General features: G+C 45.7%; 1 protein-coding gene across 3 annotated transcripts; it reads right to left on the bottom strand.

The window, feature by feature from the left end:
* Positions 1-9743: 9743 nt before the first annotated feature.
* Positions 9744-25422, bottom strand: LOC146672858 (H-2 class II histocompatibility antigen, E-S beta chain-like). Of its 3 annotated transcripts, none has more exons than XM_085401599.1 (6): positions 25323-25422; positions 24226-24495; positions 15732-15945; positions 10544-10619; positions 10348-10459; positions 9744-10102 (listed from the first exon to the last, which is right to left on the bottom strand). In XM_085401599.1, exons 1-6 carry the CDS (start codon positions 25375-25377, stop codon positions 10077-10079), a joined length of 753 nt encoding a protein of 250 aa, XP_085257725.1. In that variant the 5' UTR covers positions 25378-25422; the 3' UTR covers positions 9744-10076. The 3 variants fall into 3 exon arrangements, with proteins under 3 accessions (XP_085257725.1, XP_085257724.1, XP_085257726.1); XM_085401598.1 differs by having other exon boundaries at positions 10348-10473; positions 10552-10619; XM_085401600.1 differs by having other exon boundaries at positions 10348-10461; positions 10552-10619.
* Positions 25423-25522: the final 100 nt, after the last annotated feature.

The raw sequence follows: 25522 nt of genomic DNA, 5'->3' as shown, positions 1-25522 counted from the left end.
AGATTTCTACCCTGGAGAGGAAATTCCCGGATTCCTTTACAATTATTCTTGGGGATTTTAACAGAGCAAACCTAAACCACGAACTCCCTAAATACAGACAGCATATAGACTGCCCCACCAGGGACAACATCATACTGGATCACTGCTACACCACTCTAAAAGATGCCTATCGCTCTGTGCCCCGGGCAGCTTTGGGACATTCTGATCACTGCATGGTCCATCTTATTCCAGTTTATAGGCAAAAACTCAAACGTGCCAAGCCTGTAGTCAAAACTGTGAAGAAGTGGACTAACGCAGCAAAGCAGGAACTGCAGGACTGTTTTGACTCCACTGATTGGACTGTTTTTGAAGCTGCATCTGAGAACCTAGATGAGCTCACGGACACTGTGACATCATACATCAGTTTCTGTGAAGACGTGTGTGTGCCAACAAAGACCTTTTGCACATACAACAACAATAAACCATGGTTCACTCCTAAACTCCAACATCTTCGTAAGGCCAAGGAGGACGCCTACAGAAGTGGTGACAGGGTCCTGTACAAGCAAGCCAGGAACACACTGACCAAGGAGATCAAAGCAGCTAAAAGGATCTGCTCCCAGAAGCTGGAAGAACGGCTCTCAGCCAACGACCCTGCGTCAGTGTGGAGGGGCCTGCAGGAAATCACCAGCTACAGACGCCCCCCACCCACTATTGAAGCACACAAAGACCTGGCCAACGAGTTAAACACTTTCTATTGCAGGTTTGAGACGGACAGACTCCCACGCCCCACCCTCCCCTCCCCAGGGACATTGCTTCAGACATTGACCCCCAACACACCTTCCACCTCTCCCCCCTTCACCCTGCGCCCCAATCAAGACTCAACGACCACCCCCACCCTCCCCAATCCAGACTCAACGACCACCACCACCCTCTCCAATCCAGACTCAACGACCACCACCACCCTCTCGAATCCAGACTCAACGACCACCCCCACCCTCTCCAATCCAGACTCAACGACCTCCACCACACCTCTCACCCCCCTTTCCTCCTCCCTGAAACTCAGAATACACACTCAGGATGTGAGCCGACTATTCCAGAAACAGAAGCCCAGGAAAGCCCCTGGACCAGAAGGCGTCTCACCCTCCTGCCTCAAAACCTGTGCTGAACAGCTGGCTCCCATCTTTACTCGCATCTTCAACAGATCCCTGGAGCTGTGTGAAGTTCCCTCCTGCTTCAAACGCTCCACCATCATCCCTGTTCCCAAGAAACCCACCATCACAGGACTGAATGACTACAGACCTGTCGCCTTGATGTCTGTGGTCATGAAATCCTTCGAACGACTGGTGTTAGCCCATCTGAAGGACATTACAGGCCACCAGCTGGACCCTCTGCAGTTTGCCTACCGGGCAAACAGGTCAGAATCAGAATCAGAATCAGAAAGGGTTTTATTGCCAAATGTTGAGCAGGTTTACAACATTAGGAAATTGCTGCGGTACTTCAGTGCAAACATACTGTCAGATAACGCTTAAATAGAGAGGAAAAAATAAAAATAAGAATAAGAATTATGAGTGCTACGTTGAAAGATATATACATGAGTGCAGGTGGTGATCAGTGCCAAACATGGAATGATGCAGTGACACAGCGTAGGGTCATGTGTTAGTGGCGGGGACAGTCATGTGGTTATTGTTCATGTGTCCAACAGCAGAGGGGAAGAAACTGTTCTTATGGCGAGAGGTTCTGGTGCAAATGGACCGGAGCCTCCTGCCTGAGGGGAGCAGGTCAAACAGACTGTGTCCAGGGTGAGAAGGGTCAGCTCTGATCCGAGCTGCACGCCCCAGTGTCCTGGAGGTGTACAGGTCCTGCAGAGATGGGAGTCTGCAGCCAATCACCTTCTCAGCAGAGCGCACAACACGCTGCAGTCTCTGTTTGTCCCTGATAGTGGCTCCAGCGTACCACACAGTGATGGAGGAGGTGAGGATGGACTCGATGATTGCAGTGTAGAATTGCATCATCGTCCGTGTTCGCAGGTTGAATTTCTTCAGCTGCCTCAGGAAGTACATCCTCTGCTGGTCTTTCTTGATGACGGAGGTGATGGTGGGCTCCCACTTCAGGTCCTGGGTGATGGTGGTACCCAGGAAGCGGAATGAGTCCACAGAGGTGATGGGGGTGTCAGTCAGGATGATGGGGGGGAGTGGGGCTGTGTGCTTCCTGAAGTCCACAATAATCTCCACTGTCTTCTGGGCATTCAGCACCAGGTTGTTGTGGCTGCACCAGGACACCAGACGTTCAACCTCCCTCCTGTAGGCAGACTCATCCCCGTCCGAGATGAGCCCAATAACGGTGGTGTCATCTGCAAACTTGATTAGCTTGACAGACTGGTGGGTGGAGGTGCAGCAGTTGGTGTACAGGGAGAAGAGCAGAGGAGAAAGAACACAGCCCTGAGGGGAGCCGGTGCTGATGGTCCGGGAGTCCGAGACATTCTTTCCCAGCCTCACGTGCTGCTTCCTGTCCGTCAGGAAGTCAGTGATCCACCGGCAGATGGGATCAGGCACATTCATCTGGGAAAGCTTGTCTCGGAGATGGTCTGGAAGGATGGTGTTGAAGGCAGAGCTGAAGTCCACAAACAGGATCCTGGCGTAGGTTCCTGGGGAGTCCAGATGCTGCAGGATGAAGTGTAGGGCCATGTTGATGGCGTCATCTACAGACCTGTTGGCTCTGTATGCAAACTGCAGGGGATCCAGGAGGGGGGCCGTGAGGGTCTTGAGATAGGAGAGAACCAGGCGCTCAAATGACTTCATGACCACAGATGTCAGAGCCACGGGTCTGTGGTGGATGATGCAGTGAACATGGGGCTGCATTACATCCTGCAACACCTTGACCGCCCGGGAACTTATGCCAGGGTCCTGTTTGTGGACTTTAGTTCGGTTTTTAACACCATTGTGCCTGAACTTCTTTCCTCCAAACTCTCCCAGCTCAGCGTGTCACCAGCTACCTGTCAGTGGATCACCAGCTTCCTGACAGACAGAAAGCAACAAGTGAGGCTGGGGGAGATCACCTCTGAAACCCGGTCCCTCAGTATTGGTCCCCCTCAAGGATGTGTCCTCTCACCACTACTGTTCTCCCTCTACACTAACGACTGCACCTCCAAGAACTCGGCTGTCAAACTCCTAAAGTTTGCAGATGACACCACTGTCATTGGCCTCATTCAGGATGGTGATGAGTCTGCATACCGGCAGGAAGTTGAGCGGCTGGTACTCTGGTGCAGTCAGCACAATCTGGAGCTGAACACTCTTAAGACTGTAGAGATGACAGTGGACTTCAGGAGACATCCCTCAACTCTGCTCCCCTCACCATATCAGACAGCCCTGTGTCAACTGTGAAGACCTTCAAGTTCCTGGGTACAACCATCTCCCAGGACCTGAAGTGGGAGACCAACATCAACTCCATCCTCAAAAAGACCCAGCAGAGGATGTACTTCCTGAGACAACTGGGGAAGTACAGTCTTCCACAGGAGCTGCTGATCCAGTTCTACACTGCGGTCATTGAGTCTGTCCTGTGCTCCTCCATCACAGTCTGGTATGGAGCAGCCACTAAACAGGACAGGAGCAGACTGTACGGGCAGCAGAAAGGATCATCGGCGCCCTCTGTCAACAACAGATCATAAGAAATAAACTTGTGCTCACCAAACATGAACCTGTCTCTCTAGTACAGATGATGCTGTCTGTGATCCCTGGATATCTGGCTTTGCACTCATTGTTTCCCACTATTGGTACTTTTGCCTCCTGCAGGTTATTTCTGGAGTCTAGTTGGAGAGAATTTAAACATCAGGCTTTTCTAAAGACTCCAACACAATGCTGTAAAATACAATAAACATTTTATGATTTACCAAACCCATCAAAGCCGATGGCCCAGCTGCTGGTCTCGTTGTTGAAGGTGCTGTTTTGTGAGGCTAAGCAGATCGGCTGAATGTAGTCTGTGAAATTGACAGGAGCCGACAGCTTCAGAAGACAAATGTCGTTCTCACGAGTCGACGAGTTGAATCCAGGATGGCAGGTGATGTTTACCACTGTGCGATTCACTTCATTTGGGTTTGGACCTGAGTGGCTGTTGCGGCCCAGATAGACCACCCTGCTAATGGAGGCCGACGGGTAAAATCTGTTTTTCAAAGGTTGCATGAAAGTATCAGACAGGTCAGTGCAGGTTAAACTGGTTAGTTTACAACACTGTGGTGAAGGTTACAGAGGTGCTCTATGTTGGACTGGTGCAGAGCGTGGTCAGAGTGCATCAAGGTTAGCAGACATCAAAGCTTTACAGGGTGTGGATATCAGCCACAGAGCTCATGTAACATCTGTTTACATGTTGTTGAACTGACTGTGACTGTGACGTGAGGTCAGCTGATCACAGCTGCACACAAACAAAACAAACAACTTTTCCTCACTGAGTCTTTTCCCCACTTTGCATTGCTGCACCTGATCTTAGTTTCAGTGTTCATTGATGACCTCACAGAGGTAGTTGTATTTAATAGCAGCAGGTTTGCCATTTAAAGTTTTCATGCTAAGCTAACCATCTTATGACATCAATGGACAGAACGAGGTCAATATTTTCATTTGACAGCACAACTATGACAAATGAACTCTTCTAAAACACCATGAAATCTATGGAAGTACTTTATAGTCTTGGATGAGATGAAATCAATGTGGCATCTGGTTTGATTGTTGTGGAGACAACTCTGTACTTTGCAGTTCAGCTTGTTGTTTTTAAATGGCCTGTATTTGTACACATCCAGTCATTTACACACTGCTGATGGCAGCTACGTTGTAGCCACAGCCACCCTGGGGCACACTGACAGAGGCGAGGCTGCTGGCGCCACCGGGCCCTCTGACCACCACCAGGAGGCAACGGGTGAAGTGTCTCGCCCAAGGACACAACGACCGAGACTGCTGGAGCTGGGGCTCGAACCGGCAACCTTCCGATTACAAGGCGAACTCCCAACTCTTGAGCCACGATCGCCCGTTTTTAAATGTTAAAAGAAGTGAGAAAACATTTAATAAATATCTCTAGTAATTATTTACTGCTCATAAATATTACACTTTCACCATCATATTATTCCTCAACAAAGCGTAAACTTGCAGCAGTAACTCACGTTGGTGCAAATGCATCTGTCAGCACCCACTGGTCGTTGATCAGAGACCCTCCAAAAACACCACTGGACCCTCCAACAAAAAGGTTTATGACAGCGAACCAGGGCCAACTTCCTGGTGCTGCATCATGAGCTCCTGTGATGCTGCTGCTGTTCACAGCCCTGCTGCCACATGCTGAGAAAAGAAAAGACCGCACAGTTTAACAGCGAGTACACAGATCAGCACATGAAACCACTCAGAGACAGAGGTAACACTGATCAGTGCATCCTGAGTGCTGGCATTCATGTGGATGTTATTTTAAGAAGGATCTGAAGACTCTGGTGCACATGTGATCCACAGATCTTCCTCCTCTGTGTCAGAAAAGTGGAAGATTTTACTGACAAAATCATTTCACAGATGAAAGAAAAACCAAACGTCAGCGCACTGTGTCACTGAAACGAATGTGGAGATCACTGTGCACATGTTGTCATTACTGTACAGCTGACAGAAGGAACAAGGTTCACATGTCTTTGGATGCTTACCGGGCTGATCCAAATGACAACCTGAAAATGAGAAAACAGACAAATCTGTTAAACCGCTTCACAGAAAATATGTGAAAGTAAGCAGTGATGTTTTTTCCAACTTGAAGAACTGATCAGAAACTAAACAGGACATTTTTAGAGGACCCAGTTAATCTTTAGGTTTCCGTGTGTTTAAAACAGCTAACAAGAAAACGTTTGCCTTATGAGCATGGGGAGGCCCAGCCTGGGGAACCTTACTGGAAACAGCCAGAAACTAGTTTGTGCTGTTTCCTTTGATACCGATCAGACGATCACGCTGAGGACGACTTCCTCCTCCTAAATGAATCGAACAGAGCTCTGCTGCAGAGTCACATGCCAGGTGACGCTGGGCAGGTCCTCCTAGAGATATAATTTAATGCACTTAATGTTGTAAATGATCAGACTGTGAACCAAACATATTAACCCCTAATTTATTAAGCAGTCACTAAAGTAATTAACTCTTTACCCTTTAGTTCTGGTTATTGTGACGTCTTACTGGTTCACTGAAACAGGTCAGTGCAGGCGACGAAGGCCGTGAGTTCGTCTAACTTGAGAACTGATCACATACTAAACAGAACATTTTAACGCTGACTGTTGTCAATAACCTACCAGTTCATCTTTAAGTCCCATTTCTTTGTTTTAAAGAAAGAAAACAACATCTTTGCAGAGACAAACTCAGAGTCACCTCTCTTGTTGCTTTGGGTGTCAAACGTTTAGCTCAAATAATTCACCGATGTTCTCACAGTGTACTCACTACACTCACAAACATGACAACACGACGTGTCTGCACTGTGTCAACGACAGAACTGTTGGTATCAAATAAAAGCGTGTGGATTACTGTGAACATGAAGCAGTGCAGTGACTGTGGCTGATGAGCTCTGTTTACATTCTAATATTAATATGATGCTGAATGACATCAGTACTAAACAGACGCTCTCCTTGTATCCAGGAGAAACATTTGGGTTAGAATAGTCGACATTTGAACCTCTAGTTCATTGCACACTTCTTCCACCCTGATATAATCTCAGTGAGAAAATATGAGAAAAATCTCATCTTTGCAGAAGAAAATGATCAGCACAGTGACGCAGCACACAAACTGCTGCAGAGCCATGGTTAACTGCAGCTGTTTCAGCTCATCTTAGACTTTAAATATCTGAAATGTATGTTGAGCTCCGCCTGTTAACAGTCATCAGGGCCCCACCAAAGAATCAGGTCAGACTCGTTGGTCTATGTGCTTTGCAATAGAGAGATCAAGTTCGCCAGCCCTGACTTGCTCCCTCCAGGCAGCTATGGAGCTGCCCAGCACAGTGTCCATAGAAAACTGAGTTAGCCGAGGGATGCTCTGAATGACAGCATCTACTGCGCTTAGCCCGTCCGCCATGGTCCTCGAATCCTTGGCCTGGGCAATGCGGTCAAGAAGCTTAATCATCTGCTCCATCTCAGCGTTAAACTCAAAGGCTGAAGAGTCTGCGGGGTCCATCCGCGATCCTCTGTTATGTGACGGCTGTGTGCAGGCAGGAAAAGGACCCAAAGTGCAGACTCTGGACACAAACCTGAACTTAAACAGCTTTAATTCTGAACTCCAAAGGGTAACAAAACTGAGAATACAAAATAAGCTCACGCAGACAGAACACACAGCACGATGAGGGTAGATAAGGGTAGTCTAAGGAGCTTGGAAGAAAAGCGACACGGACACTTCTTCTTCTTCTTCTTCTCTCAAAAACTGAAAAATCTTGATAACATTTATCCCCTGACTCCTTCTGTACTAACCCTACAAGATCAAGCTTCATAGCAATGCTACTGAGATTTTGGACCAACCGTCTCCTCTATACCGTATATTTCTGGCACTGCAAAATAACATGCTCCAAAGTTTCATCCTCTCCACAATAATCACATTTCCCCGAGGCATGCTTCCCTATCAAGAACAATGTGGAATTCAAACCGTATGTCCAAATCTCAGTCTTGACACCACCACCTCCTCTCGCCTACTCCTTCTTGTGGCTCTCCTCACTCCCACCCCCCTTTGGATTTTATATAACCACCTTCCCCTCCTGTCTTCTTCCCACGGTTTCTGCCATCTACCCCTCATTTCTAGCTTAATAATACTCTTTACTTCCTCCCTGACCGTCAGATCAACTATCTCATGATTAGTGGCTGCCTTTGCTAACCTGTCCGCTGCTTCATTGCCCCTTACCCCAGTGAGCCAGTACCCATACAAACACTACTGACAGACCCATCGTATATATCCTGAAAAGAGTTTGCTGAACCTCTAATAAAATATCTGACCTACCTTTCGAGTGACCAGTCTGTATGTAGCCTGGTTAACTGAAATGGAAATTATTATTATTAATTTACTACTCGGCTACATGTAGACAAAACCAAGGCTGCACTTGAATCTGAACAAATAATCGTTTTCAGCGGCCTCAAATCTTCCACCCACTGTACTGCTAATAGAATTGCTAACATTTCTCCTGTAAACACAGACAATCCATTAATAATTCTCTTCCCAATCTTTACCATAAAGTCCAGAATTACTATTGCCACCCCCCACTTGACTAGCTATATATATCTGCACATACCCATAATACTGATCTATGAAACCCTGGGGGCAAATCAGGCCTAACGAGACAAAGGAAGCACAACCAGACACATTAACATGAGACACAGACTTTCAAAGTAAAACAGGAAACATAACAGACTGAACTTACAGACACAGACTCACAGGCAGACACTGCAACAGAGGGAACAGAGACGTAAACCATAAGACAGAACTCTAACAAAGACACCAAAGACTAGAAACGATAAATAATATAATAAACTCAAAACTCCGGGTCAACGACTCAGGCACCCTAACAGTTATAAACACTTCAGTGTTAATCGTTTTGTTTCAGTTGTTTGAACAAAGTCACTGTGTGAATATGTCAGCTGACATTCGTTGTTGTATACAAACTGATATCCTGTGATTTATGCTTTAATCCTGTGATACAGTCAGTGTTGTTGGATAAACCCCGGCCTCTTAATCAAATGTTCACGCCTGGTTTCATTGGTATCATTTCCACCCAGAAATCTGGTCTTCATCATTTTGGTAGCTTCCCTTCATTGGCTTCCTGTTAAATCCAGAATTGAATTCAAAATCCTGCTCCTCACATACAAGGTCTTAAATAATCAGGCCCCATCTTATCTTAATGACCTTGTAGTACCATATCACCCTATTAGAGCACTTGGCTCTCGCTCTGCAGGCCTACTTGTTGTTCCTAGAGTATTTAAAAGTAGAATGGGAGGCAGAGCCTTCAGTTTTCAGGCCCCTCTTCTGTGGAACCAGCTTCCAGTTTGGATTCGGGAGACAGACACTATCTCTACTTTTAAGATTAGGCTTAAAACTTTCCTTTTTGCTAAAGCATATAGTTAGGGCTGGACCAGGTGACCCTGAATCCTCCCTTAGTTATGCTGCAATAGATGTAGGCTGCCGGGGGATTCCCATGATGCATTGAGTTTTTCCTTTCCAGTCACCTTTCTCACTCACTATGTTGATAACAAATTGGTCAAAGTTAAACACGTAAACATATATTTAAAATTTATATTCTGTACCTTTAAAGAAGCCAACAAAGTCCTTTCATTATTCATTTTAACATTGCTGCAGTTTTAATGTTCAGATAATGATGTCAGGGCAAAATTCAATTCAATTCAATTCAATTTTATTTATATAGCGCCAAATCACAACAAAAGTCGCCTCAAGGCGCTTCATAGATACAGAGAAAAACCCAACAATCATATGACCCCCTATGAGCAAGCACCTTGGCAACAGTGGGAAGGAAAAACTCCCTTTTAACAGGAAGAAACCTCCGGCAGAACCAGGCTCAGGGAGGGGCGGGGCCATCTGCTGCGACCGGTTGGGGTGAGAGAAGGAAGACAGGATAAAGACATGCTGTGGAAGAGAGACAGAGGTTAATAACAGATATGATTCAATGCAGAGAGGTCTGTTAACACTGATTATGAGTTATTTTTTATATTCAGTATAAATCTAATTGTGTGGTGGGTCACAAATTTACTTATTAGATATAGGTAAACAAACACACAGCTCAAAGTTTGAGTCATTTATTTTGCAACAATGACCTCCAGTAAAAATCTGTCATCTATGGTAATCAGAATAGCAGAAACACCCAAATCATTCAGACACATGGATTAAAGGGATTACATCACATGGATTAAACAGCAGACGTGCACATAAAGCATCAAACACAAGAGTCCATGTTAAACATGGTCCAAAAGCTTCCCAGTAAAACCACAACAACCACTAACAACACTGAGATGGTCCTGGATCAGTTTAGAGTCCAAACAGAGATCATCACCACCATCAGTCTGCTGAACACAGGAAACAGCAGATTTTATAACATCAGACCTGATCCAGGACCCAGACTCAGTTACTGGGAACCAGAACAAGACCTGAAAGAAGAAGAGATGAGGACACAGTCACCAACACACTCTGAAAACAAACCATGGACACTGGTTTTAACAGATCAATGGCAATGATTCAGTAAAGTTTCATGTTTCAGGGCCTGAACCAGGTCTGAGAGTCCTCCAAAAAACAGTAAAAACCTGTGTTTGAAACATTAATGTAACTAACAGTTGTCTGGTTCTAAACTGGTTTCAGGTATGAACTGGTCTGTGAGTGAGAGTCCTGCTCTGACCTCGGGCCTTCCTCCTGTAGTAGATGAATCCAGCCAGAGATAAGATCAGACCCAGGATCAGTCCTGAGGCTCCGATGGCGAGCTTGTTCCTCTCTGACTCAGGCATGGACGAGTCTGAGGAGGGATCTGAGTCACACAGGTGAGAGTCAGACAGGTAGGTATGTACAGGTGTGTACAGGTGTGTAGATACAGACAGGTATTTACCCCAGTCAGTGATCAGAGGTTTCTCCAGGCTGGCGTGCTCCACCTTACAGGAGATCTTCTCCCCAGACCTTCAACACAAACATCAGTGACTCTCAGATCTTAAACTTTTAACATTTAAACTTGCAGACCTCATATTAAAAATTGTTCAGGTTTCCATCATCAGAAATGGCGCTCCTGGACCTCATTCTACGTAGCTTGGCAAGAAAAGCGTCTGGACTTGTTTAAGTTGCTTGAAGACGTTTCACCTCTCATCCGAGAAGCTTCTTCAGTTCTAAGGTCAAATGGTGGAGAGTCCTAGATTTAAACCTAGTGGGAGTTTCCCCCCACAGAGGGACAAAGGACCCCCTGATGATCCTCTACCTAATCACATGAGCCAAGGTGTGAAAACGGGTGTGGGTCACAATCAGCCAGGGTTTCAGCTCACTGTGAAACTTGGCCTCACCCTATCATGTGATTTCCTGAGGTCAGATGGCCCAGGATGTGAGTGGCCCTTGTTAAATTCTCCCAATTCTTTAAATCTTTGGGCTGAAGGAAGGACAAAACTCTGTGTATAAATGCTCAATCAACAATCATTTTATTCCATACAATTCAACACTTTATGAGCAAACACCATCCGGATGGGGAGACATGCATGAAGAGGGTCACAGCAAAATCTCAAAATGGTGGAGGGTTAGTGAAACTCTTATAGCCTCTAGTGCCCCCACCCAGTCATAAACACTTAAACATTCACATACTTTCTCAGCTCTAAGGGCTTCTCATCCATCTCACCCATCATCAGTTTTAGACCCAGTTCCAGCTTCTGAATGCTTGACTGTCTTTCAACAGTTTGAGCCAGTGTCTTATTCTGCTTTAAAAGATATAATTGATCATCTCAAAATCTCTGGTTCCCCGCATGATATTCTTCCTTCTCGTTTCTTTAAGGAAGTTTTACATGTTATTGGTCCTTGTATCTTATCTCTGCTGAATGCATCATTGTCATCAGGTTGTGTACCGTCTGTCTTTAAGCATGCTGTTGTGCAACCTATTATGAAAAAGAAAAATCTTGACCCTAATGCTCTCACTAACTACAGGCCGATCTCTAAACTCCCTTTTATTTCCAAAATATTGGAAAAGGTAGTTCTAAAACAACTTCAGGCCTTTTTAGATGCAAATGGTATTAATGACAAGTTTCAGTCTGGTTTTAAACCTCGCCACAGCACAGAGACAGCCTTACTTAGAGTTTTTAATGATCTTCTTTTAACTGTAGATTCTGGATATTCTGTGGTCTTAGTTTTACTTGACTTGTCTGCTGCTTTTGACACGGTTAATCACAACATTCTTCTATCAAGACTGGAACATGTTGTTGGTCTCAAAGGTACGGTTTTATCTTGGTTTAAATCCTATCTCTCAGACAGGTCGTTCTCTGTTGCTATGGGGCAACACTCCTCGGCTTCTGCCCCTATTTATTGTGGTGTGCCTCAAGGGTCCGTGCTCGGTCCTGCTCTTTTCTCTTTGTACATGTTGCCGTTGGGATTAATTTTTAGAAAACATAACATCTCCTTTCACTGTTATGCCGATGATATCCAGATTTATTTACCTTTGAAATCCGATGTGACTGCTTCTTTGCAACCTCTGTTCAACTGTTTGCATGAAGTAAAAATTTGGTTATCACATAATTTTCTTACATTGAACGAGAATAAGACCGAAATCATAGTCTTTGGTAGTCACACTCCGCTAGACCAGTTAGCTGATGCCCTAGGCCCTCTCACTAGCCATCTTTCGTCCACTGTAAGAAACCTCGGAGTGTTCCTGGATGGCTCTTTTAAACTCGAGAAACAGGTGTCCACTGTGGTAAAAAACAGCTTTTACCAGTTGCGTCAGATTTCCAAAGCAAAGCCGTTCCTTCCTTTAAAGGACCTTGAAAAGCTTATCCACGCATTTATTACATCCAGATTGGACTACTGTTACTGCCTCTACTCGGGCCTCCAACACTCCTCTCTTTGCCGGCTCCAGTTAATTCAAAATGCAGCTGCGCGTCTTTTAACAGGTACGAGAATTCATGAACACATAACTCCAATTTTAGCCAAATTACATTGGCTCCCTGTTAAATATCGTATAGATTTTAAAATTCTTTTGTTCACTTTTAATATTTTGAATAATTTAGCGCCCAGTTATCTTTCTGATTTACTCCATTCATACAATCCCAACAGGGCACTTAGATCATCCAACCATAGGCTCCTAGCACAACCTAGGACTCGAATGAAGTCGAGAGGCGACCGGGCCTTTGCATCCGTGGCACCCAGACTCTGGAATAACCTCCCCGTTCATATTCGCACTGCCGAGTCTATCCAGTCTTTTAAATTACGTCTTAAAACTTATTTTTTTACTTTGGCTTTTGATTCTGTCTAGTTGGCTGTTTTAGCTTGTTGCGTTGTTACCTATTGTTTGTTGTCCTCTTCTATTGTTTGTTTTAACTGTCTCATGTTTTTATTGACTGTGAAGCACTATGGTCAACACTGTTGTTTTTAATATGTGCTATATAAATAAATTTTGATTTGATTTGATTTGATACTTTCTAACTCTCAGTGAGCCTGAGTTATGGCCTTGGCTCCCTGTTTTTCTGTCCTTTGTCCCTTTTAGGGGGGAAACTTCCACTGGGTTTAAATCTGGGACTCTCCACCATTTGACCTTAGAACTGAAGAAGCTTCTTGGATGAGAGGTGAAACGTCTTCAAGCAACTTAAAGAAGTCCAGACGCTTTTCTTTCCAAGCTCCTTTGACTATGATGACCTGGATGACTGAGAACCTTCACAGACATATTGCCGTACATTTTGGGAGGAACACCCTTCAACTGGTGCGGGAGGATGAAAGGGAATCAAGAAAACTAGCGGATTATAGGAATGATCTCCATTTCAACCTGAGATGCAGACAAAGCAGAGTTGCTCCTAAGAGCTGGCGCCTGTCAGGAGATACAGAGCAGACTTGATTCTATGGAAAGCACAAAATCAGCTTCTAAGTGAAAGGATAAGACAGGTCCATTTCACTATATATGCCCTCCAAAGCAAGATTAGCCAGACCCTGCAGGAACAGGAAACCCTTCTACCCTCTCCAATCTTAGAAGAGGTTTACAAGTTTGTGGACAAGGCTCAGTGGGCCCAACACTCTAAAGGAAAAGAAAGACCACGCAGGAAATTCCACACCTTGCTTTCAAAAACACTCACCCCTCAGTCTGAACCTACACAACTCAGTGAAGAACACACACCTGAGGACAGTCAGGAAAAATGGGGGAAGAACTTATCAGACCGGAATCTCACTGAACCTGAAAAGAAAGTATTAGCCAAAGGACTCAATTTTGCCATCTCTCCACAACAGTTGCCCATAGTGGACCTCATCACAGCCACAGAAACTGCCATACGGATTAACAAATTATCACAGACAGAAGCAGAGCAAATCAGGATGAAAGTCTCAGCCACCCTCTCCAGTGCCAAAGTCCCTCCGTCCAACCTTACATTACAAGAAAAGAGGGCCGTCGCTTCCCTGAGCAAAGACCACAACATCACTGTTTCACCAGCTGATAAGGGAAGATGCACCGTGGTCCTAAACACTACAGATTACCATACAAAGATCACTACTCTCCTCAGTGACAACAATACCTATGAAGCCTTAAAGCAAGACCCCACAAGCAGCTACAAAAAGAAAGTTATAGCTTGCCTTCAAGACTTTGAAAAGGACAAAATTATTGACCGCCTCACATATCACCGCCTTTACCCAGGAGATGCCATACCCTGCATTTACGGACTTCCTAAGATCCACAAGGAAGCTGTCCCACTCAGACCCATAGTCAGCAGCATAAACTCAGCCACTTACAACATCTCGAAACACCTTGCTACCGTCCTTGCTCCTCTCGTGGGGAACACCCCACATCACATCAAGAACTCCACCGACTTCACCGACAAGGTCCAGAAACTTACCCTGGACCCAGATGAAACCATGGTGTCCTTTGATGTAGTCTCTCTCTTCACTTGCATACCCACCACGGAGGCAGTGGAGACTGTCAGAAAACGACTTCAAGAAGACAGCTCCTTGGAGGACAGGACCAACTTCACACCCGATCAGATCTGCACACTGTTAGACCTCTGCCTCACCACTACATATTTCAAATACAACGAAGGCTTCTACAGACAAAAACATGGCTGTGCCATGGGCTCCCCCGTGTCACCTATTGTAGCCAACCTTTGCATGGAGGAAGTGGAAAGGAAGGCTCTTGGCTCTTTCAAAGGAAGAGTACCCAGCCACTGGTACAGATATGTGGACGACACCTGGGTCAAAATCAAGACACAAGAAGTGGAATCCTTTACTGCGCACATTAACGCTGTGGATAAAAACATCAAGTTCACCAGGGAAGACACAAAGGACAACTGTTTGCCTTTCCTGGACTGCGCCGTGCACATTGAAGAGAACGGCAACCTCAACATCGAAGTTTACCGGAAGCCCACACACACGGACCAGTACCTCCTCTTTGACTCCCATCACCCTCTGGAACACAAACTTGGAGTAATTAGGACCCTACACCACCGGGCAGAACATGTTCCCTCTAAGCCTGAAGGAAAAAGAAGGAACACACACATGTAAAGGAAGCACTCAAAACATGCGGTTATCCTAATTGGCCGTTTATAAAGTCAGCAAGGATGACTTTATCCTTGTCTTCCAAGGAGCTGTCTTCTTGTAGTCGTTTTCTGACAGTCTCCACGGCCTCTGTGGTGGGTATGCAAGTAAAGAGAGAGACTACATCAAAGGACACCATGGTTTCATCTGGGTCCAGGGTAAGTTTCTGGACCTTGTCGGTGAAGTCGGTTCTTGATGTGATGTGGGGTGTTCCCCACAAGAGGTGCCAGGATGGTAGCAAGGTGTTTTGCAATGTTATAAATGGTTGAGTTTATGCTACTGACTATGGGTCTGAGTGGGACAGCTTCCTTGTGGATCTTAGGAAGTCTGTAAATGCAGGGTATGGCATGCCCTGGGTAAAGGCGGTGATATGTGAGGCGGTCAATGATTTTGTCCTTTTCAAGGTCTTGAAGGCAAGCTATAACTTTCTTTTTGTAGCTGCTTGTGGGGTCTCGCTTTAAGGCTTCATAGGTATTGTTGTCACTGAGGAGAGTAGTGATCTTTGTGTGGTAATCCGGAGTATACTGGAGTGCTCACCTGGGTGTGTACTCCAGGTGTGAGTGGGTCTGGTAGTACCAATCACCATCTGCCATCTCCTCAGTGGAAGTGACATCAGAGGTGACTTCCTGTCCATCTCTCAGCCAGCTCACTTTGATCTTACTGGGGAAGAAGTCATAGACGCTGCAGACCAACATGGCGGGATGCTGACTGTAAGCAGGTGTTGTGGAGTGAAGTTTGACGTACGGCTTAACTAGAGGATATTATGAGTTTCTGTTATTGTTAACGTCATATCATCAGGGATGATTGTATACATGTGCATTAATAAAGATACTGTTAACAGCAGAGTCACATATAACCAGTCTGACATCAGATGATGAATCAGCTGTGAGGAGAAACATCATCAGGCTGTAAACATTATTATTATAAAGTAAGACATGCAGAGCTGTATGTGCTGGAAATCTACCAGACTTGAACCTGGATCAGTTTTTATTAATATCCAGCAAAGTGTTGACTCAGAGTGACATCAGTTTGAACCATCAGTGAACTGATCCTCCTGCAGATCAGCTGCTGTGGTTTGAAAGTAAAATCTGACACATGGAGACTTGATGAGAAACTAACACCTTAACTCATCCACACATAAATGAACCCTGAGTGTTTTCACTCAGTTTAATATCAACATCAAACTAAAGGACTGAATCCACAGCTGGTCCCAGTTTGAATTTCTGCTCATCCAGCTGTTTGATTCCTGAACAGAAATTATAAAGTAAAAATTGCTCCCACAGTTGATTTTTTCACACCAAGCTGCTTGCCTATTGTAGATTCACTCTTCCCAGTCTGGTGCAGGGCCCTATTTCAGGAAGCCGGTTTAGTGGAAAAACTGAGTAAGTATACCCTGAGTTAACGAAAACTCTGGGTTTTCGGTTTCACAAAGCGAGTTCAGCTGCAGCCTGAGTGAGTCACTATGACGACACACTCCGTGAAGCTAACCTGCCCCCTAGCAGGTTTACTACAACTAACCCTGACTGTCTCCGCCCCTTTGTCGGAAACCTGACAGTAGGAAGTGTCGGACATGGCGTGCCACTTCCTTGAAGAGCCAGTAGATGTTGAAGCCCAAATTCTCCGCAGAGCTCTCCGCCGGGAGAGAGTGATCAGAGCGCGTTTGGACATTTTATCATTTCCTGATGATTTTCTGTGTGAACGTCACCGTTTCTCAGCACAATCTATAATTTATTTGGATAACATCCTCAGGCCATATATTACGCATGTGACACATCGCGGACATGCTCTCAGTTCATTGCATATTATTTGTATTGCACTTCGGTTTTTTGCAAACGGGAGCTTTCTGTATAATATTGGTGAAGCTGAGCACGTTAACAAGGCTACCGTCTGTCGGGCAGTCAGGAATGTTACAGTTGCACTGAAACGTCTCCTGTACTCGTCTGTGGTGTTCCCCGGTCATAGACCCACAAGATTTATCAAAGAGGGATGCCACAAAATTGCAGGTATCAGGATGACCAAAACTTAATGTATGATGTGGTGATACTTGAACTACTACTTAAATTGCACATTTATTTTCAGGGTTCCCAGGCGTGATTGGCTGTACAGATGGCACTCACATTCCAATCATTGCTCCTTCAGTAAATGAAGGAGACTATGTGAACAGGAAGTCTTTCCACAGCATTAATGTACAGGTACATAGTTCCCTGTAGCATTTCAAACTAACAGATTATTTCATTATAGTAATGGATGCTAATTTGTGTTCTCTGCACTGTGAAGATCATATATGATGCTGCCAACATTATGACAAATGTGGAAGCCAAGTGGCCAGGCTCTGTCCATGACTCACAAATATTCCGTGAATGTACACTGAGCACAAAATTTGGACATGGTGAGTTGAGAATACTTTAAAATATATAAAGACCAATTGCTTCAGGGACATTTGAACTGAAGTGTACCCTTCTGTCTTAGGAGAGTTCACTGGCTACTTGCTTGGTGATAGGGGGTATCCATGTTTACCCTATTTGCTTACCCCTAACCCTGAACCGGGCCCACAGCAGCGATATAATCTGGCTAATTGCAGGACAAGAGCCAGAATTGAAATGACTATCGGAATGCTTAAGGCCCGGTTCCAGTGCCTGCAAAGACTCAGGGTCACCCCAGAAAGGGCATGTGACATTATTGTGGCATGTGTGATTCTTCACAACATTGCCACAATTAGAGGAGAACACTGTCCTTCTGAACCAAACATCAGCAGTGATCCAAACCATGAACATCCTGACCCTCGCACGGACATACAAGATGGAAGCGCAGTCAGAGACACCATATGTCACAATCATTTCTTTTGACCCATCACCTCAACATGTTGAAAGACGAATAAACAGATTTTTTGTTCAACTGGCTTTATTGGTCGCCTGTATTTCCTGTACACAAAGTATTAAAAGATGTAAACCTCATAAAGTGTCTCTGTTGCTTCCTCCTCTGTAACAGCTGTCAATGTTTCTTCATTATTTTCCTGTAGTAAAGAAATAAACAACATTGCTGTTCTACTGTAAACTCATATAATCTGTGGAGTATTACTCACAACTGCATGTTGGTCTGGCTCAACAGGAGGCTGCACCAGATGCAGTACACCACCACCATCAACTGATAGAATATGAGGTTTATACAGGTCACTTATAACTTACAAGGGACCAAATGGCAATTAACAAACATACCAAGCACCTTACACTTCATTGTCATTATGCTCTCAAAGACAACCAAGGCTGAGGGAAGGCAAAATCAGTAGGAAAATAACTTCACTACAAAATAATCCATTATGGTAAAGAGTTTATCAAATGAATGAGTAGCACTGCAAAGGTGACTGTGAAGAAAGGATGTATGCACATCATGTATTATTTTGAATTTACCCCCTATGTAGGCACTTGTGTCTTGCGGGGTTATTGACTCAGAGGATGTCCCCACAGAGATGCCTTCGGCCACAGCCTCTGTGAGTGGTGGTGGTGGAGGACCCCCACCTGTTTTTCGGGCCTCCGCTTTTTTTCTGTTGGCTATAACGGGTCACATTTGAGCATACAGAGTAAGCAAATATGTACTTGTAATGTGCTCAGATAATTTCAATAAGTGCTTACAGAGGGGAAATTAATGTAGCCTCTAACTGCAATTGATTTACATGGGACAAACAGACCAAGCACTATGGCTCATAATACAATTACACCTTACCTGTTTGGACTATATTTTTATATTTCATTTTTACTTGCTGCCAGGAACGTTTGGGGCCTGTTGGGTTGCACCTGCGCTCACATCACATCACAAAATAAAATGTATAAAATAACAAATAAAATAACATATGATAAAATAACGTGTTAAATGGGTGGAAATCCCTAGATCAATGTTTAAATTAACACTCACGCATTGACTCTGTCGGCTATGTTTTGCCATGCATGCTCCCTTTCTTTTGCAGCTGAGGCTGTGTTACTTTTTTCCGCGGAATTTGCATGTTATCGGCATATGCTGCCATCAGAATTTCAGCCTCAAGCGCTGTAAGATGCATTGACCGCGCCTTCTTTCCCTCCGTCTCCATGGTGACTCGCTTAATCTGTGCTCCACTGATCGGGGCTTTATGTATCCTCGTGCGCGTGCTTAACTTGGGGTTAAAGCAACTCCGCGTTGACTGAACTAATTGTTATCAGCCTTTCTGAAACCGAATATTACGAGTTGGACAGTTCGGGGTTACTCAACCCTGCGTATCGTTTTTCACTCTGAGTTTTCTAAACCGGCTTCCTGAAATAGGGCCCAGGTCTACAATACTTTTCCTGGTGTCCTTCGAAAGCTCTTTGGTCTTGGCCATGGCGGAGTTTGGAGTCTGACTGTTTGAGGCTGTGGACAGGTGTCTTTTATACAGATGATGAGTTCAAACAGGTGCCATTCATACAGGTAACGAGTGGGGGACAGAGAAGCTTCTTACAGAAGACGTTACAGGTCTGTGAGAGCCAGAGATTTTCCATGTTTGAGGTGACCAAATACTTATTTTCCACCCTAATTTACGAATAAATTCTTTACAAATCCTACCATGTGGATTCATGGATTTTGTTTTCACATTCTGTCTCTCACAGTTGAAGTGTACCTCTGGTGCAAATTACTGACCTCTGTCATCATTTTAAGTGGGGGAACTTGCACAATCGGTGGCTGACTAAATACTTTTTTGCCCCACTATATGTGTAGACACATTTGGTTCCGGTAGATGGTGGCTCTCAAACACAGCAATGTAAATCACACACACACACACACACACACACACACACACACACACACACACACACACACACACACACACACACACACACACACACACACACACACACGTGTCTATACATACATTACACATGCATACACATACAAACACAAAGCTGTGTAAACCAATTATAAATAACTAATCTCAACTTCCATCCATCCATCCATCTTCATCCGCTTTATCCGAGGCCGGGTCGCGGGGGCAGCAGCCTAAGCAGAGAGGCCCAGACCTCCCTCTCCCCAGCCACCTCCTCCAGCTTATCCGGGGGAACACCAAGGCATTCCCAAGCCAGCCGAGAGATATAATCTCTCCAGCGTGTCCTGGGTCTGCCCCGGGGCCTCCTCCCGGTGGGACATGCCTGGAACACCTCACCCAGGAGGCGCCCAGGGGGCATCCTTGTCAGATGCCCGAACCACCTCAGCTGGCTCCTTTCAATGTGGAGCAGCAGCTGCTCTACTCTGAGCCCCTCCCGGATGGCCGAACTTCTCACCCTATCTCTAAGGGAGAGGCCAGCCACCCTTCGGAGGAAGCTCATTTCTGCTGCTTGTATCCGCGATCTCGTTCTTTCGGTCACTACCCACAGCTCGTGGCCATAGGTGAGGGTAGGGACGTAGATCGACCGGTAAATTGAGAGCTTCGCTTTTACACTCAGCTCCCTCTTCACCACGACGGACCGGTGCAGCGTCCGCATTACTGCAGCTGCAGCCCCAATCCATCTGTCGATCTCCGGCTCCCTTCTCCCATCACTTGCGAACAAGACCCCGAGATACTTGAAGTCCTCCACTTGGGGCAGGAACTCATCCCCGACCCGGAGTATATAATCTAAACTTATATACATAAAATAGTGGAGGTGGAATGAATACTACAGAATGTACATAAGGTGCAGTTGCAGTCTGGCAGGGGGAGCAGTGTGACAGGTCAACTGTTAAGAAGGGAGATGGCGAGGGGAAAGAAACTGTTCCTTTGTCGGGTGGTCCTGGTCTGCAGGCTTCTGTACCGTCTGCCAGAGGGCAGCAGATCAAAGAGTCTGTGTGCAGGGTGTGAGGGGTCGGTGATGATTTCCCCTGCCCGTTTCCTGGTTCTTGAGAGGTACAGGTCCTGGATGGAGGGCAGGGGGGCGCTGATGATCCTTTCTGCTGCCTGTACAGTCCGCTGCAGTCTGCTCCTGTCCTGTTTAGTGGCTGCACCATACCAGACTGTGATGGAGGAGCACAGGACAGACTCAATGACCGCAGTGTAGAACTGGATCAGCAGCTCCTGTGGAAGACTGTACTTCCCCAGTTGTCTCAGGAAGTACATCCTCTGCTGGGTCTTTTTGAGGATGGAGTTGATGTTGGTCTCCCACTTCAGGTCCTGGGAGATGGTTGTACTCAGGAACTTGAAGTTCTTCACAGTCGACACAGGGCTCTCTGATATGGTGAGGGGGAGCAGAGTTGAGGGATGCCTCCTGAAGTCCATTGTCAGGCAAATGACGGTGGTGTCATCTGCAAACTTTAGGAGTTTGACAGCCGAGTTCTTGGAGGTGCAGTCGTTAGTGTAGAGGGAGAACAGTAGTGGTGAGAGGACACATCCTTGAGGGGCACCAATACTGAGGGACCGGGTTTCAGAGGTGATCTCCCCCAGCCTCACTTGTTGCTTTCTGTCTGTCAGGAAGCTGGTGATCCACTGACAGGTAGCTGGTGACACGATGAGCTGGGAGAGTTTGGAGGAAAGAAGTTCAGGCACGATGGTGTTAAAAGCCGAACTAAAGTCCACAAACAGGACCCTGGCATAAGTTCCCGGGTGGTCGAGGTGTTGCAGGATGTAATGCAGCCCCATGTTCACTGCATCATCCACCGACTTGTTTGCCCGGTAGGCAAACTGCAGAGGGTCCAGCTGGTGGCCTGTAATGTCCTTCAGATGGGCTAACACCAGTCGTTCGAAGGATTTCATGACCACAGACGTCAAGGCGACAGGTCTGTAGTCATTCAGTCCTGTGATGGTGGGTTTCTTGGGAACAGGGATGATGGTGGAGCGTTTGAAGCAGGAGGGAACTTCACACAGCTCCAGGGATCTGTTGAAGATGCGAGTAAAGATGGGAGCCAGCTGTTCAGCACAGGTTTTGAGGCAGGAGGGTGAGACGCCGTCTGGTCCGGGGGCTTTCCTGGGCTTCTGTTTCTGGAATAGTCGGCTCACATCCTGAGTGTGTATTCTGAGTTTCAGGGAGGAGGAAAGGGGGGTGAGAGGTGTGGTGGAGGTCGTTGAGTCTGGATTGGAGAGGGTGGGGTGGTCGTAGAGTCTGTCCGTCTCAAACCTGCAATAGAAAGTGTTTAACTCGTTGGCCAGGTCTTTGTTTGCTTCAATAGTGGGTGGGGGGCGTCTGTAGCTGGTGATTTCCTGCAGGCCCCTCCACACTGACGCTGGGTCGTTGGCTGAGAGCTGTTCTTCCAGCTTCTGGGAGCAGATCCTTTTAGCTGCTTTGATCTCCTTGGTCAGTGTGTTCCTGGCTTGCTTGTACAGGACCCTGTCACCACTTCTGTAGGCGTCCTCCTTGGCCTTACGAAGATGTTGGAGTTTAGGAGTGAACCATGGTTTATTGTTGTTGTATGTGCAAAAGGTCTTTGTTGGCACACACACGTCTTCACAGAAACTGATGTATGATGTCACAGTGTCCGTGAGCTCATCTAGGTTCTCAGATGCAGCTTCAAAAACAGTCCAATCAGTGGAGTCAAAACAGTCCTGCAGTTCCTGCTTTGCTGCGTTAGTCCACTTCTTCACAGTTTTGACTACAGGCTTGGCACGTTTGAGTTTTTGCCTATAAACTGGAATAAGATGGACCAGGCAGTGATCAGAATGTCCCAAAGCTGCCCGGGGCACAGAGCGATAGGCATCTTTTAGAGTGGTGTAGCAGTGATCCAGTATGATGTTGTCCCTGGTGGGGCAGTCTATATGCTGTCTGTATTTAGGGAGTTCGTAGTTTAGGTTTGCTCTGTTAAAATCCCCAAGAATAATTGTAAAGGAATCCGGGAATTTCCTCTCCAGGGTAGAAATCTGGTCAGCCAGCTCGCACAGTGCGTTGTTCGCGTTGGCCTGAGGAGGGATGTAAACTCCGACCAGCATGAAGGAAGAAAACTCCCGCGGTGAATAAAAAGGTTTACAGTTGATGAAAAAACTTTCCAAGTGTTTCTGTAACACTGTGACATCAGTACACCAACCTTCATTAATGTAGAAGCAGACTCCACCACCCTTTGTTTTCCCTGAGAGCTCTGTTTCGCGGTCCGCCCGGTGAAGTTGGAAGCCCGGCAGATTTAAGACAGCGTCTGGGACTCGCTCACTGAGCCAGGTTTCAGTGAAGCAGAGGGCAGCAGAGCGTGCAAAGTCCTTGTTAGTCCGGTTTAAGAGCAGTAATTTGTCGACTTTGTTTGGAACAGAGCGGAGATTCGCGAGGTGAATGGAGGGGAGTTTCACCAGCGCACCAGCGCGACTCCAGGAGCCACAGAGAGCTGCTGCCCCTCCAACTAAAATCTCCAAAAAACTTTCCTGGTTTGTGAAAAATGGATAAGAACTATAGTGAGACCACTGCCTGAACTGCCTGATGTTTTGCAGTTGATCTCTAGAGAAAGTGATGTGGTCTGAGTGACCAAAAGCGCAGAAAATAAACAGAAACAAGAAAAGTGCGAGAGAGCGCAGTGCTGAGGCTGCCATCCACGGCGCCATCTTGAAAGGGTGTTGATATATAATTATAATTGTTTCAGTATATTTAATAGCTCCACTGTTACACTGACTCATAGATCTGAGGTATAATGTGTGCAGGTGTGAAGCTGCTACACAAGCTCTGAAAGTCAGAATCAATAAATAAACAGCAGACGGCCTTCAAACAAACATCAGTGTTTCTCATTTTTGTTTGAATTAAAATAAATGAATTAGAAGAAAAGTGTTTTATCAACATGTCGAGGTGCTTTATGCTGTTAGAAATATTTATATGGAAATATTTAAAAAAATAAATAAATATGAGCAATATTTCAGCTTAAAGAGGTTTAATGAATCATCAGTGTTATAATGAACAGCTGCAGTTTGCCTGTCTCACCAGCAGGGAGCGCCACAGACTGAGGTTAGCTCTGTGACGTTATAGTCAGAGCTGTGATCAGTGATTTATTACAGTTATTGATCACCAGAGTCTGACCTGCAGCTGTGAGTCCATCATGAATGATTCAGAGTGAGGTCAACACCTGATGATGTCACACAGACCAGCACACTCACCTGATTTAGACAGAATGTTCTTGTACCAGATACCAATGTTGTATTGGCAGTACATCTCCTTCTCAGCTTTCATTTGAGTCAGGTATGCACCACTGTTCATGATCTCTGCGTTCCCCTCTCCGAACTCAGTGTATCCAACAAACTTCCCCACATCGCTGTCAAACCTGGCATACTCGATCTTGTTGTAATAGTAAGCTCTGATGTACTTGATGTCCTTCAGCTCAGTGGAGTTAAAGTCACAGCGAGACACTACATACATTTTGAATCCATCTGAGGACAAACACAACATCAGACTGTGAGCTGATCATACCTGCTGTGTATGGGAAGATGTACAAATAACTTATGTTGATCATGTATACATCTATCTACTTAGCACTTTTAATTCTTATTTTTATGTATGTTGGGTAGATAGCTGGGAGGACTGTAAGGTGCTAGTTCAGGTTTGCAGCTACCACTCCCCGGAGTGTCGGCCAGAACACTGCTCAAGGCCCGGATGAATGTTCAGAAGGGAGACAATGAAGACACTGAGGATAGTGCAGACTCTTGTATTGACTTCACACAGTTGAAGGTAGCAGGGATTGTCAGAGGAGCAGGTATCGCATACAGGTTTAGGTGCGTGGGCATGTGTGTGTGTGTGTGTGTGTTTGTGTGTGTGTGTGTGTGTGTGTGTGTGTGGTCTGTTGCTCATTAACGCACACTTCTCACGGAATGACCAATTCTCTGCTGGTAATCTGGAGCAGAAAAGCTCAGGTGCCTTGCCCACGTTTCTCCCTGCCCATAGTCTCTCATACAAAGCAGTGGGGTGACCTCTACTGGCCACTCTAAAAAACTACAGGTGAACTAACAACTGAACAGAATAAAACCATAACTACGGGGCATTTTGTACAATGTATATTTAAGCATTGTCTGACAGAATGTTTTGCACTAAGTACCACAGCAAATTCCTAATGTTTTTAATCTGCTCAACATTTGGCAATAAAACCCTTTCTGATTCTGATCATTGATGCATTTATTGATCACTATACTGCTTACAGATCAGTGTATCTCTGCAGTGTATTGATCAGTGATCAGTGTATTAATAAGTGTATTGATAGTACCTGCTGTGCTGAGGCTGATGAAGAGGAGGCTGAGGCAGAGGAAGGATGAAGCCATGTTCCTGAGTTCTCCTGACAAACTGACTCAGTCTGACTGAGAGCTGCTCTAAAAACAGAGGACAGGTCACATAATCACAGCGTCATCTGTTACCAGGAAGAACTCTGTCACACCAGCTTACAGCTCTCACTGGAACACAAAATAA

This window comes from Rhamphochromis longiceps, linkage group LG3 (assembly GCF_057381845.1).
Source record: "Rhamphochromis longiceps isolate RC_006_pf linkage group LG3, R_longiceps_female_GT1.1, whole genome shotgun sequence".
In the NCBI taxonomy this organism is placed as follows: Eukaryota; Metazoa; Chordata; class Actinopteri; order Cichliformes; family Cichlidae; genus Rhamphochromis; species Rhamphochromis longiceps.
Note: the sequence above shows the minus strand (reverse complement) of the source record. Positions and strands in the feature narration are given on the sequence as shown.

Excerpts from the sequence above, each read along its gene's own strand:
- LOC146672858 (XM_085401598.1), bottom strand. The coding sequence starts at position 25,377 with ATGGCTTCATCCTTCCTCTGCCTCAGCCTCCTCTTCATCAGCCTCAGC. Across the intron at positions 10,620-15,731 it reads CACCTGGAGTACACACCCAG|GTCTGGGGAGAAGATCTCCT; the intron begins GTGAGCACTCCA and ends TTTGTGTTGAAG. Across the intron at positions 10,474-10,551 it reads ACCTCTGATCACTGACTGGG|ATCCCTCCTCAGACTCGTCC; the intron begins GTAAATACCTGT and ends TGTGTGACTCAG.